This window comes from Cucurbita moschata, unplaced genomic scaffold (assembly GCF_002738365.1).
Source record: "Cucurbita moschata cultivar Rifu unplaced genomic scaffold, Cmos_1.0 Cmo_Scf00052, whole genome shotgun sequence".
NCBI lineage: Eukaryota > Viridiplantae > Streptophyta > Magnoliopsida > Cucurbitales > Cucurbitaceae > Cucurbita > Cucurbita moschata.
Window position 1 is genome coordinate 957,952 of NW_019268568.1, and position 14,198 is coordinate 972,149.

General features: G+C 36.9%; 3 protein-coding genes across 3 annotated transcripts in view; 1 reads left to right on the top strand and 2 right to left on the bottom strand.

Annotated features, from left to right (window-relative positions):
• Positions 1–278: 278 nt before the first annotated feature.
• Positions 279–2,919, bottom strand: LOC111436200 (SNW/SKI-interacting protein A-like). Its single transcript, XM_023073930.1, has 2 exons — positions 2,609–2,919; positions 279–2,270 (listed from the first exon to the last, which is right to left on the bottom strand). The coding sequence occupies exon 2, from the start codon at positions 2,255–2,257 to the stop codon at positions 422–424; it is 1,836 nt and encodes a 611-aa protein (XP_022929698.1). The 5' UTR covers positions 2,258–2,270; positions 2,609–2,919; the 3' UTR covers positions 279–421.
• LOC111436201 (putative clathrin assembly protein At5g57200) overlaps positions 2,277–14,198 on the top strand; it is a 24,056-nt gene continuing 12,134 nt past the window's right edge. Inside the window, exons 1-2 of the mRNA XM_023073931.1 lie at positions 2,277–2,602; positions 11,386–11,391. The gene's annotated coding sequence lies outside the window, so the exon portion shown is untranslated. The remainder of the gene's footprint in view (positions 2,603–11,385; positions 11,392–14,198) is intronic.
• LOC111436202 (RNA-binding KH domain-containing protein PEPPER-like) lies at positions 4,158–11,874 on the bottom strand. The gene is made up of 6 exons (XM_023073932.1): positions 11,415–11,874; positions 9,793–10,033; positions 6,242–6,390; positions 5,893–6,147; positions 5,340–5,534; positions 4,158–4,610 (listed from the first exon to the last, which is right to left on the bottom strand). Exons 1-6 carry the CDS (start codon positions 11,805–11,807, stop codon positions 4,419–4,421), a joined length of 1,425 nt encoding a protein of 474 aa, XP_022929700.1. The 5' UTR covers positions 11,808–11,874; the 3' UTR covers positions 4,158–4,418.

Consider the following 14,198-nt stretch of genomic DNA (forward strand, 5'->3'; position numbering starts at 1 on the left):
TTTTTTTTTTTTTTTTTTTTTTTTTTTTTTTTTTTTTTATTTCAAATTTCTGGTGTTTTTACAATTTTGACCTATAAACCTAGAATTAGCTACAACCATATTTCAACATAATGTTATTTCTAACCAGAAAAACAAACATGAACAATATGAACATTATTACAACCACAGCTACAAAATATTAGTACTATCATTACTAAACTGATTGTTACCATTTCAGCAACTCATAATTGTTACAATCGCACCACCACCTGCAAACGAAATCAATCCGGATGAAATCATAGAGAACATCACAATCAATAAAGGGCAACCAGCAAACAAGTGAAGTTCTAAAACACATTTGTAGAAGCAGTTTGGGAAAGGAAGAGAATTCAAGTGGGTAATATAACTCAAATACATCATAAAACTGATGGCATTGTGTTACCTAATGCCCTCTTTCAAATCCAATGCGACTTCTACCAGAGCTACCCCCCTGACTTCTACCAGAGCTACCCCCCTCATACCCCTCCCGCATTGACGAACCAGCACCAGCTCTCATTGTCCCACCCGACCCAACCTTGTCCATAGCCTTCTTTCCTTTCTTCACTTCGGTCAAGAATTGATCGAGTCCAAATGGATCGGCTTCTTCTACCTCTCTCTCGAACTCAACTGGCCTATCTCTAGGTCCAGACCTTTCTGCAGTGCCTGAAAACGACTTGTCTGGTTTGAAGCGATCCGTCTTCATTATCTTGTCTAACTGTTCATCAGCGCCGCCGTACATCTCAGAATCAGCATCCTTTTTAGGTCTGTAAAGAGTTGAGAGAGTGGGCTGAGCAGTAAATAAGCCCTTGTCGTATATATTGTACTGGTCGTCGTTTGCGAATCCGGAGTCCATTCCTTTATCTTGGTTAAATAGCCTCTGGTCATACATAACCTCTCCCTCTCTACCTGCTCCAGTAGAAGCCATGCCAAGTGCAACCTTCTCGCTGATATCACGATCTCTGTCTCTTGTGATCTTACTCTTCTTTCCCATTGCTGCATCCTTAGCCTCCAACCTTCTTTCCCTTTCCCTCTCACGACGTCGTTCTTCACGAATCTTCTCCCGCTGCAACCGCTCTTCCCTTTCCTCCCTTGTCTCCTTTGGTAAATCCTTCTCCTTTTCTCGTACACGCTCAAACTCGCCTTTCATCTCAGAGGTATCTACTGTGTCTCTCTCAGATGGATAGGGAATTGTAGGAGGTGCAGCTCCAGTTCTCTCAGACCGGGCTTTCTGAGCTAATGCTCGAAGCTCCAGCTCCTTCTTCTCCTTCTGCTTCATAAGCATTTCTTTCTGAACCTTAGATCTCATTGCAACAGCTTCTCTTGCTTTCTGCTCTGCAACATACAGAGCTTCAGACAGCTTTGCGAAGTTATCGTTAATTTGAACTTCTTGAAGGCCTCTTCCATCAGCTGCAAGTCGCTTGTCAAGTGGGATTGTATAACCTTTTGGATTCTTCCAATTTGAAATACACGGTGGAATCTTCCAATCCTGCTGATCCTTCACGGTGACAGGACGAGGAGGGGAATGCATAACAGGCACAGGTGGGGACCCCGAAGCTCTAGGAACACGTTTATGCTTGAACTTTGGAGGCTCGAGTGGATCAACTGGCATCTCCACCATTCTAATTATTCTCTCCTTGGCACCTGAATTAAACGCAGCTGATTGTTGAGATGGCTTATACTTGATAAACTTCGAATCCGAGGAATGTTTGGCAACATTTTTAGGCTGCGCTGCACTCAATCTCACATTAACTATCTTTTCAAGTGCAGACTTCGTTTCCTCGGTTGTTTCTTCAATCTCTTTCTGCAACTCTTCGTCTTCATCACTCACTTCATCATTTTTCAAAATCTTTGGAATGAGATCTTTATGTTGCGAATACACAATCTTTTTAGCATTTTCATTCTGCTTGACAATAGCATCATACGCAACATTCCCATGAGCATCAACTGTAATAGGAAGGATCTTGGATCCAGGCTTCGATGATTTGTCTCTACCCATATCAAGTGGGTATTGAGCAATGTGAATCTCTGGAAAAGCACCACCATCTCCAAAATCCTCTACTTTCCTTGGAACAAACCCACCACGCTTCAAGTAAGGCGGCACCGGATTTGCCTTGACAACAGAAGTTTGCTCTGCTTCTGAGGAACTAAAACGCTGCTTGAACCATGGATCACTGGAATGATCATAGTGAGTTACAGTGGTTGACTTTACAGCAGGAAGAAGGTCTTTCAGAGTTGCCATGACTTTTAACTACCTAAAAGAATCAGCAGAGCTAGTGAAAACCAATTGTTTCAAAAAACATGCTCTTAACCATTGAAGGTAAGAAAGCTAACAAACACCTTGATCCAAAATAACCCCAACCCAGAGGTTGATATTGCTGAAAATTAAGAATTAACATCTCATACAAACAAGAAGGCTTGAAATTAAAGAAACCCAATTAAACTCTAACCTAAATAAAATAAAAACCAAAACAATAAATTACAACTTCGAACGGAAAAGAAAGAAAATACGGTGCAGCAGCTAGATTTGAAAACCTCCGAAATCCTTCATATCCATCAAGATCGAGAGAGAGAGAGAGAGAGAGATGTTTACCTCAAAGTCGCAGCAGATGCAGAGTAAATTAGCCCAAAACCACAGAGTGAAGCGGTTCGGATATGCGAGAACTCGGCCAAAAAGTGAGATTGTCTAGTGAGAGGGATTGTTGGACGGCGGGGACTGCAAGAGCGAGAGACGACTGTGGAATAGATAACGGAGGTTCGAGTAAGTAGCTGATAGAAAGCTTCGAATGGGCTCAACGGCGGATCGAGCGAAAGGGGAAGAAGAAATTGGGAAGTTTTGATTTGCAAAGATTGGATCAAAAAGAGAGGGTTCGAGGGAGAAGCGAAAGGGCAAACGGAACTTAGGGCTCGAACGGGGGAAGATATCGGGTCGAACCGGATGACTGTCAAATCCGAGAATTTGGTGTTCGGATCGGGTCGGGTCGGGTCGGGTCGATATGGATTCATCCTCTAATCCTCTTGTATTCATTTGGGTAGGGGGTTTAGTGGATTGAATTAGAAATTAATTTAAAATAAAATAAATATAAATTGTATCACCAACAAAAAAATATATATTATTTTTTAAAATTAACAATAAATTTTGATTTATTAAGTTTAATCTAATATAATTTAAGAAAATTCATGAATTAATACAATCTATAAAATTGAATTTTCATATAGTTGAACTCACATCCTAACTTGAATACATTTAAATCATTGGACCACTTTGTACTCACATATCTCATACAAAACGCTCTCCGCTCCTAATTTTGTTAATTGTTGGAGTGATTTTGCTATATTTTTATTAATTTTGTTTATGAATTCAAGAACATGTGAGATGGAAGATTCGGACTTCTAACATCTTTTTTAATAACATATGTTTTAATCAATCGAGTTATGTTCATGATAATGATTTACGGGAAATGAATTAGATGAAGCTAAAACTAGAATAAAAATCAACTTGAATTTGAAAGAAAATCGAAACCCACGTCGAAATGATATTTCTTTCATGGGAGTTAATTGAAATCAAAATCGAATTTCAAATTAGGAAGTTCTAGTAAATGTCATCCATCGTAATGAAATTTTAGTTCTCATTCCGTCTTAATGTAGATGCGTCTTAAGGTTGGTGGAACAACTTTTTTTTTTTTTTTTTTAATGGAGGAATTCAAAAAGTAAGAAGGAGATCTGTACATTCATTTACTTATTTATAAAAACTTATAAAGAAAAAATTGTTTTCCATTTATCTTTATCAAACTTAGGATCATGGCTTGTATAAGATGGAGTAATAATGAGATGCAAAGTATTTAATTAGTTTTTATTTAATAATTTGAAAAGTTAGGTTCGAAGGCTTGGAATATGTAAGGTTAGGATATAAAGTGCTAACATATTCAAAAATGAAAAATATTTTTTTTTTACTTATTTTTAAATCAAAGAGGACTAATTGAATTTGTAAATTATGTATAACGATAAATTAACCCCAATTCATGCTTTTTTTTCAGATTTTAAAAGACCTACCAATCTATTAACTTAAGAACTCTAAGATGCAATCCAGTTTTTCGGTGTTTAAGTTATAATTTGAATGCTCCAAGATAACTGGGAAAAGATGTCCTGAAAATTTGAGGACCTCAAGCGGTTGATTAAACAAACCTAAAAACAAACACATTAACACTGAAAAAGAAAACACGAGACAAATCTACCCATTTGAATCAGATTCAATGTGCCAGAGAGGGTAATAAAAACGCTTTTAACTACTTTAGGCTGACTTTACAACGACTACGTTCCAAAATAATTCATCCGTTATCTTAACAAGAATTAATCTGAGGCGGAGAAAATCCGAGTGGGTGCGAATCTGCAGATCAATCAGTTCAGAGCCTGAAGGTACTGTAGCCTCCTAACCCAGAAGATCCATATCCACCATATAATTGTGAAGATAAAGAGGATGAAGTATAGGATGAACCTGCAGCATCCAACTGGGAGTAAGAAGACCTCATGCCTGAGGTGTCTAGCCTGCCATAGCTGCTGCTTGTTACTGGTTCCTTGGGAGCACTTACTGCTTCCTACAAGCCAAAAAGAATCGTAAATATGTAAACATTACCCTAATTTTTTATCATCAACAGATAAGTCATAGAGCTATTTGAGTTGGGATATTCTTGAGGCGGGAGAATCACAATCCTTTTCTATCTTAAACATGTATTTGATGCTGAGTAAGTAATGTTTTGTTTTTAAAACACTGACAAAAGACAGCTTAAGCATCCGTTCCAGCTATTTTTAAATATCTAGAACAGGGTACAACTGCTCCCAATTTTTAAGTAGTGGAAAATGTTGCATTGAGATAACAAATCTCCATTAAATTCAATTTCAAGTTTATTTTTAGACTTCAATTCAATTGACAATAATCATCACCAAACTTATGCACCACTAAACAACAACGGTAAGCATGGGTGAACTTTGAAAGCAACGAGTTCTATGGAGCATTTGAAAGATACTAGATCTATGTTACAAATAGGCTCTTCTCTCCTCTCCCCTCTCCTCTCCCCTCTCCTCTCCTCTCCTCTCTCCTTTCTCTCGCTCTCTCTCTCTCTCCCCCTCTCTTAGTGATCCACAATGATACAAAAAACTGTCGAGTCTAGTGAGGCTAAAGCTTTGGCCAAGGAGAGAATTACAAAATGTAATAAAAGTAGCTTTATGCAAGACGTGAGAAACAGAGTACCCCATCACAACTCTATCGACCACATACTAGCTCTTAACCACCAAGTTATAAGTCAAACGGGAAACTTAAATATTACCTGAATTAATTGTTGAGCCATCTGAACTTGTGATGAAGTGCCTTTTATTTCCACAGTGATCTCGTCAGGTAATCCCCTGCTCTCTTGTATGGTTAAGATGGCACCACTATTGCGACGGATGAATGCAATATTTGTTCCTCCAACCCCAATGATGTCCTCAGCATAAGATAACGGGATCTGCATTGTCTGAGTAACCTGACAGGAACCACAAGGAGGTCACTTAATCAGATATAACAAACTACAAAGACATGACTCTGTAACTATCCTGTCCCCACTGCCTCCATTCAGTTATGCTAAAATCTATAATACTTGTATGCATATGCTAAATATTTTGGACCTAGTGTTTCCAAGACAAGATGGACATGTAAACTGAGAAGCTTCTAGCTTGCCTGGACCTGAAGATGAAAAACAAATCACCTAATTGTAATAACGGACATGCAATGACTGAATGGTCTTCTGGAGGTCAGCAGGTGAGGAAGTTTGCCACCTCACTAAGTCAACATAGACCATTTCCTTCTACCAATAACTGGATAAATGAGCTACACATACCAACCTGAGTTACAATAGGTCCCCCAGAGCGACCAACACCCGATGATCGAATTGTAGGAAGTACTCGCTCTTGCCCATATAGAGAAATACCAGAGGATGGAATATAAGAATCAAGATAAGCTTCTCGGTCAAGATATAGGGATTCTCTTTTTGTAGATGAAGGATACTCGGCAGAGATCACACTTTGAGATGAAGTAAGAAGTGAGGACTTGTCAGCCCAGGCATCCATTTGGCGATCTTGTGAGGGAGGTATATTAAACTAAAAAAAAAAAAAGTAGCAACAATTCATTACCAGTCCTAAAATATGGTAAAAGAAAAAGGTTGGTCACAGATCTAACAAGAAAAAACTTAACACTTTTTTCAAACAGAGGAAGAACACTACGATCAACTAAAAACTTCCTTAGGTGGCCCACCACTGCCTCTAGGGCCTTGAGAACCTTTAAGGATTCTCCCTGCAATTCAACCATTCTCTCGTCTGCACCAGCATAGAACGGCATCTCATCTGCAAGCATCAAATGTAGATGAATATGGGAATGTTCAGAGAGCACTCATGGATGAATAACACTAGGAGGAAATGTATTATTATCTCGGGACATTATTAGTTACATGTCCTGCTGACTGAAGCTCAAGGCTTGAAGTTAATAGTCATCATGCTTGGTCACTTTGTTTTATAACAATATAATTGAGGTAAAAAATAATTCTTATTTTATCTAGCTATTGTCATGTACTTTTTCTTTTATAGGTCGTTTTTATCATGTATGAGCAAGAGAAAGACGTCAGTGAATCACAATAAGCATGCTTCTCTAAGATGACCAGATAAAACTCAAAACTCAAGAATGAAACTATACTAAATCCTCCAATTTTGAAGAGACAGTTTATGTTCTCATTTGCATATAAATTCATTAAAAAAAATAAAGTTAGCAATGGGGTCTCTTTAAATGAAAGGTCTCACACGTTACATTTTCCTAATGCTACAAGGCTCAAAACACAGGCAAAAAGTTGAAAAAAAAGAACTGAACTTTCATTGAAAAAAAATGAAAGAACATTAGAGCATCTAAAAGAACCAAACCCAACAAAGGAGTGGGTTCCAATTAAGTAAATAAAACGTAAAGAATAATTACAAAAAGTCTTTTTGCCCAAAGAGAAACAAAGAACCTAACAAGGGGTCCCTCACAACTTCCCTAAAGATCCTATTATTCCTGTCACCCCATAAGCCTCACAACACAACACAAACTCCTGCTTGCCACAAAAACCTCCCCTTCTCTTGAAAAGGTGGATGGAGAAGGAACTCAACGATCGTCTCCCTGTAGCCTTTGTGTCCAGCAATAAAACTCAACAAAATCATATTTCTAGATTCAAATTTTGTTTGGCAGCAACTTTGATGAAGTAATGGGGATAAAACTCACCAGAACAAAGCTGCATCCAAGGGATTGAGGCAAATAATTTTCTAATCACCATACCTTTGAACTATTGTAGCTGATGTCTATTTGTTTGCTTGTTTAATATCCCTAATGCAAGTTGGAAGTTTTTCCAATGCAAGAAACCGAGCTTTCATTGAGAAAAATGAAAGAATATAAAAGGCCATACAAAAAAAAAATAAAAAACAAGCTCAACAACCGACAAGAATATGCTCCAATTCAAAAGAATAATACTAAGCTAATAATTACCAAAAAAAAAAGCCTAATAAATGGAACACAAGCTCTAAGGTTGGGACAAGCAATGTGAAACATACAATGGACAACACCTTGATTGCTATTTGGACCATAAAAGTATTAGGAGATCTCATTGAAGATAAACCCCAGTCCTTGGAATTTCAAAATTCAATGGTTAATATGGTCACTGAAAATTAAAAAGATTGGGTGGAGGGTAGGGGGCTACTTTCTGAAGGGTCAAGAAGTACTTAATCTGGACCTGCTAAGATCCCAATTACTTATCTTTATTAACCCAAATTGCCTATAGTGAGGTAGCACTTGGTTAATAGGAAGACCATGGAGCTCGGGAGTCTTGTAGGAAATATCAAGATGGAAAACATAAGATCAATTTCTGTGGATATATACCTGCCTATACCTTTGGCATAAGGTGGTTAAAAGCAAGTATTCGTTCACCCCAGCCTACTCCCTCAAAATGGGGGATGGTAGAAGACAGGGGGAAGATTGATAGAGGATGATTGTGTTTTGCAGTTTTGTTTTCAGTTTCTTAGATTTGATTTAATATCCTAGCTCTCGGACTATTGAGGTGAATGCCCAGTGACAAAGCTTGGAGGCTCATGTCGTGCCTAGGCTACTGTTTTCAAATCGCATGACACACAGTATCCTTCTTTAAAAAATACAAACTTTCATAGTGCAACTGAAAGAATATACAACGTGCATAAGAAAAATGTTAAGCCCTTTGAGCAAGGGAGAACCTTTTCAGTGGAGTACAAAATTAAAAAAAATATATTAATAACATTTTTTTAACATATGAAAATGTATAGTACACAAATGATGGGGGTACGAAATTTTTAGAAAGAGAATGAGAGCTTTTGTAAGAGATTGACTAAAAATGGGGGTCTATATTTTCCTTTATTTTTTAAACAAAATATATATATATATATATATATATATATCACTTATGCCGCATAAGCACACACCTTTTAATCACTAGCAAAGGGTGAATCCGATGTCTCATGGTGATGTCAACAAGGTTAACTGACCATGTGCGATGTGGACAGTAATATGCTAAGTCAGCATGACACTTGTTGGGCATGCCACCTATATCAATCAAGTTCACATGTGTGGTGACAAGACTGCTGCCAACCTGGCAATAACTAAACTGATTTAGGCATTATCACTTCGACCAAAAAGTCAAAAGTTCAAATCATCATCCCCACACATCATTGAACTCAAAAAACAAGACAAGGCTTGTAGGTCACCAAGTGTGTGTGCACATTCAATAACCCCAAAGGATTAAACGATGGTAACGGGTGACCATTGCCATGTGAAACGAGGAACAAGAATTAGCTTGCAGCTAGGCAGACAGTGAGTGCGAGCTAGGGAGACCATGGAGCTCTGGAGTCTTGTAGGAAATATCAAGATGGAAAACATAAGATCAATTTCTGTGGATATATACCTGCGTATCTTTTAAAGAAGAGGCTTTTCTTTAGGGAAAAAAGGGAAGGTACATTTAGCTCAATGGTAAAAGGTAAAATGTGATCCCTATTAAGGCTAGTGATTCTTATTGATATTTTCTTCAAGGACTTACTATCTAGTCATTGGGACCCTGCTCTTTCAATAAGAGACTCTAATTATTTATATGGAAAGGGGCCGAGCACTGCTCTTTCAGTATCCTGTTCCTATGCACTATCAAACTCTAACTCTTACACAGCACAACTTTTGAGGTTGCAATCTTGCAATGAGACATCCCAAATTTCCACTTCTTCCAAACATTTGATCCCAAAATTATGGGTGAAACAAGCAATTCTTCCTAACCAAATCACTTCTCTAGTCGAATAACTGATCAATACGAAATTGGACTAAAATGAAAGGGGTTTAGGAATAAGGGTTATGGTGTATCTTATCAAAAACACTAAAGTTAATAATGCTCAGGATAGTTCTCTTGCCAAAATCAAAGCTTAGTACGCTGGACAGATTTTTATCAGACCCATTTGCATTTCTCACAATAACGGGGGTCTTCTATTGATTCCCTTGGATCTTTTGTGGCATTATTAGTCCTTAGAATGATCCTTCTCTTGCAGAAAGGTTTTGGAGGTTCTCTAAATAACTGCCTTTCTCTAAATAACAGCCTTTCTGATACTCTATAACTTAGCTATCTGGTAGATTTCATGATCTTTGAAAATAGTACAGCTAGGCTCAAAATCAATCAATAAAAGAGAATGGCAAGTGCATAACAGAAAATGAACGCATACCTCCTGATAATACTCTTATAGAGGCTCCTGTACTCTCCTGTATAGATTTGATTAATGAACCCTGCTTTCCAATTAGATTGATTGCTTGAGTTGATGCAACCAGTAGCCGAATTGAACAAAATGAGGTTTTAGCCTCGTCTTCATTCTCAGAAAATAAGAACACACGTTTGAAGACTCTTATAACTGCATCCATAGCAGGGGAAAGGGGTGCCTCAGGGTCTTCTTTTCCTGAAATTAGCACCTGAAGTAAACTTCCAAACATTAAAAACTGAACGTACAAGTTTGAACAAGACCTCCTACTTCAAAGAAATTGCCAAAAATGCATCCAAGTGTTCTTGCAAATCAAAGTGAAGCATCACAGAATTAAAACGTAATTGCACCAGCCTCTTATAAGGAAAAGCTATGCCTCTCTTCTATATATTACAGTTCTTCATTGAACCTAATCAAAATCATTTGGGCACTCCTGAAAGTACATAGTGTATAGTCTAAAAAAACCAATTACATGTCAACATCTTCTAAAATTTACAGGACAATCAAGAAGTGCCTGGTCAATATACAAAATGAAGTTCAAAACAACCTACAGAAAAAAACATTCTTTATGGAAGTTAATAGTCAGATTACTGTCATGTTTGGCCTCAAGTATTGGATTTTTTCTCAATGGAGAACAGAGCTTTCATTGAGAAAATTGAAAGAATACAAGAGTATAAAAGAAAAAAGAAAAAGAGACAGCCCAATAAAAGAAGCCAAAACAAGATCTAGACTAAATACACACACACAAAAACTCCACTCCATAAAAATCAAGCCTAACAAAAATTACAAAATTACGCCTACTTTGGGTTACAAGAGGCTTATGCCACCATGGAAAATGCTTCAAGTTTTTACTCCTAAAGAAGTGACTCAAAGAACGATATCAAGTTGTCGTGTTCTTAAAAAATATAAGAACTTACATCTGCATTTCAAACCAATGTACAAAGAATTAATCTTCCAAGAAAAATGGACGGAAATCACGCTTCCGTTAATAGAAATGAAAGAATATACAAGTGCATGCAAAAACAAGCTCAAAAAAAAAAAAAAAAGAGTCTTAACCCTAACTACAGAAAAGGGCTCAAATCCAAAAGAATAAGACCAAGCTCATAAGTATAAAAAAACGTAGTGAAAGACACAACCAAGGAGGCATCAAACATAGCCACCTCCTAAACCTCCCCACCTGATCTCTCCACCTCTCTAAAGATTCTATTATTCCACTCGCACCAATGTCCCACAAAATTGCACAAAAGCTAGAACTTCTCCCTAAAGGAAGAATTCAGAAGCACCTCCTCCATTATAGATCAAGATTCAATTGAACAACCAAAAAAAGGTTTAACATAAGCTCCTTTTGTTCCCCAATAAGTTCAATTGATATTCTAGTTAACCTAATATACAGAGATTCTGCGGCTTCTGTTAAAGAATTAGAAAATAACTTGTTATGACTAACTACTGTGAAATCCATGGAACCAACCAACGATGGGAGACTGATCTCTCTTTTTTCCCCCCGAAACCTCGGGACCCAAAAATGGAGATTGCTTTTGACTCGAAAAAAAAAACAGGTACCAGAGAGAGGTCAGGTTAAAAGAAACACTCACAACACGATCAGGAGTGCCAACAGCACCATCAAGAACACGAATTCTAGCCCTAGTTTCCTCGCACATCTTCTTGATAAGATCGCCCTTGCGCCCAATAATGCTTCCAACTTTAACGACCGGTACAATAAGCCGAAACACGCAGTCTCCGGGCCATCCGGGCCACTTTTTATCGGAAGCGTCGGTATGGTTGGGGCTTTCATCATGGTCTGCAGAATCCGAAGCCGGGGCAGACAAGTAGTCTTGGTTAGAGGGATCGAGGTCGGATTCAGCGCCACCGGCTTCCATAGAGTCTGGTTCTGCAGCAGCTACAGAGGCAAGTGGGGAGCTTTCGGGGTTGAAATTGAGGGCGTTGGCATCAGTGGAGCCATTATCTGTAGCTGTGTTGGTGGCCATCGAGAAAGATGAAGAGTCTATTGAGTTAGGGTTAAGAGTTGCAGAGGTTTTAAGAAAATTAAGGAAGAGAAAGGGAAAAGAGGAAATAAATTCGTTAATTAATTTTAATTTATATGTAAATTACTTTTATCTTTTTAATTTATTATTCATCAATTATTAATTTATTTTGTAAATGCTAAAAGAGATTAAAATATTACGATATATCAAATATTCGAGAAGGTTATTAGAATGAGTTTGTTAGAGAGAAGTTTCACTATCTTTAAACGAGTGTTTTGTTATCCTCTCCAAATGATGTGGGATCTCATAATCCACTCTATTCTCTTCTCTAATCGACGCGTGACTCCCAAATTCACCCCTTTCGGGTCCAACTGCCTTATGTCTACCCCTTCGAAGCTCAGTCTTCTCACTAAAACATCGCTCGGTGTTTAGCTCTGATACCATTCGTAACGACCCAAGCCCACCGTTAACAAATATTGTCCTCGTTTTTAAAACGTGTTTGCTAGGGAAGGTTTTCACACGTTTATAAATGGGTGTTTTGTTCTCCTTCTCAACCGAGGTGGGATCTCACACTTAATCCAAATAAAACATAGGACACGAACTAGTCTTACAAACCTAAAAACGTCAGTAAATTTAAAAAATAAATAAATTAACCAAGTTCAACTAAACCCAAACCTATACCTTGATTAAAATATTAACATTAATATCAATGTCATAACTTCACTTTTACGGATACATTGATAAAATGTTAACGTCGACAAATATTTTATTTTATTTTGTAAATAAACGAATTATAAAATTATTTAAATTAATAATTATGTAATGTTTGATGACAGTTTTTTACTTTTAAATATAGGTTGGTTTCCTTCCAAATAATTCGTTTATTTGAACACTCCACGCGCGCCCGCGTGCCAATCCTTTTCTAGAGGTTACGGATTCATTTTGCCGACTTCCCTTGCCTATATTGTTCCACTAACCAAAGACTGTTCACCTTAGAGACCTGATGCGATTATGAGTACGATCGGGCGTGGGAGGCACACGATATTCCAGATTTTCAAGGGCCGTCGGGGCGTCAGGGGCGCACCGAACACCACGCGAAAGTCTAATTTTTTTTATTTTAATAAACTTATATCTCAATATTAATGTACATCGGTCCTATTGAGATTAATACATGGTTTTTATTTTATGGGTGTTTATTATCAAAGCATCTACAAATATTTCAATCCTTGACTGCACCCTAACCACATGCTTAAAAAATCGAGCCAACTCAACCCTACACTCCAACTGTATTCACCTCTCATATACATTTATTTTGTTCGTTCAACAAATTAAAGTCAAATATTCAAATTTCTAACATCTCATTGAGTTATGCTTAAATTGACATATAATAGTATTAGATCAAACACGAATAATTCATCAACGAACAAATCAATTGATCGACGACTTATCCAAATCAAAGTCAAAAGGCATGGACCAAAAATGGATTCCCATGCTTTTGCCCATAATTTACAATACTTTATATTATAAATTCAAAAGGGGAATGGGTTTTAATTTCCATCATAAGAAAGGCCAAAATGGGATAAAACCCATAGCATCCTTCCAACCTCCAAATCTTTTATCGAAAACGAAACAATTTTTGAAACTCTCTCGTATCTTAATAACTATTCATCTTATCGAACCCATATGGATCTCGAAAAATTATTTATTTAAACCTTCAACGATCTTGAATAGAAGGAATATAATCAAATGCTAGTAAGTACAAGACAAGGTACTCCTCCGTATGCAGCAGATAAAACAAATATATAATAAGAATTATGTTATCCATTGGTGATCCGTAGATAACGTAATTCTATAAGGATATTTGTATAAAAAAATAACTTTTCTTTTCCGTTAAAATATTGTGTTGATTCAATGTATATTTAAATAATTTATTTATTATTTTAAATATTACAAATTATCCTTGACATTTCATAAATATTTCAAAACTACGGTATAACTCACCGTTAAACACAAAGACCTAAATCATTATATCAATCTTTCAAACTTTTCTTTTGTGCTAAAAAAATACGTTTGTTTCTCAATTTAATGAATGCGAGTTGATGAATCTTTGATCTTCAACAATATAACGAATATCTTAGAGTCCGAGCTATTGGTAGCTCCTAATTAGGTTATTAAATCCCGGGATGATATATATTTTATTTATTTATTATTTAAAAAATTGGTGAATGGGAGAGAAGATAAAATGTGAGAGGTGCATGAGAGAGTGAATTAAATGAGTAGGGCTGTACAAAGAGAATGAGCCAATCCCAAGAACCACACCCTTGTCCTTATCCATTTCAAAGATAACCTTTTTTTTTTTTTTTTTTTTTTTTTTTTTTTTTTTTTTTTTTTTTT

Coding starts and splice junctions, on each gene's coding strand:
- LOC111436202 (XM_023073932.1), bottom strand. CDS start 11,807: ATGGCCACCAACACAGCTACAGATAATGGCTCCACTGATGCCAACGCC. Junction 6,391..9,792: donor TATAAGAGTATTATCAGGAG/GTATGCGTTCAT, acceptor TGATGCTTGCAG/ATGAGATGCCGTTCTATGCT. Junction 5,535..5,892: donor GGGGACCTATTGTAACTCAG/GTTGGTATGTGT, acceptor GGTTCCTGTCAG/GTTACTCAGACAATGCAGAT.
- LOC111436200 (XM_023073930.1), bottom strand. CDS start 2,257: ATGGCAACTCTGAAAGACCTTCTTCCTGCTGTAAAGTCAACCACTGTA.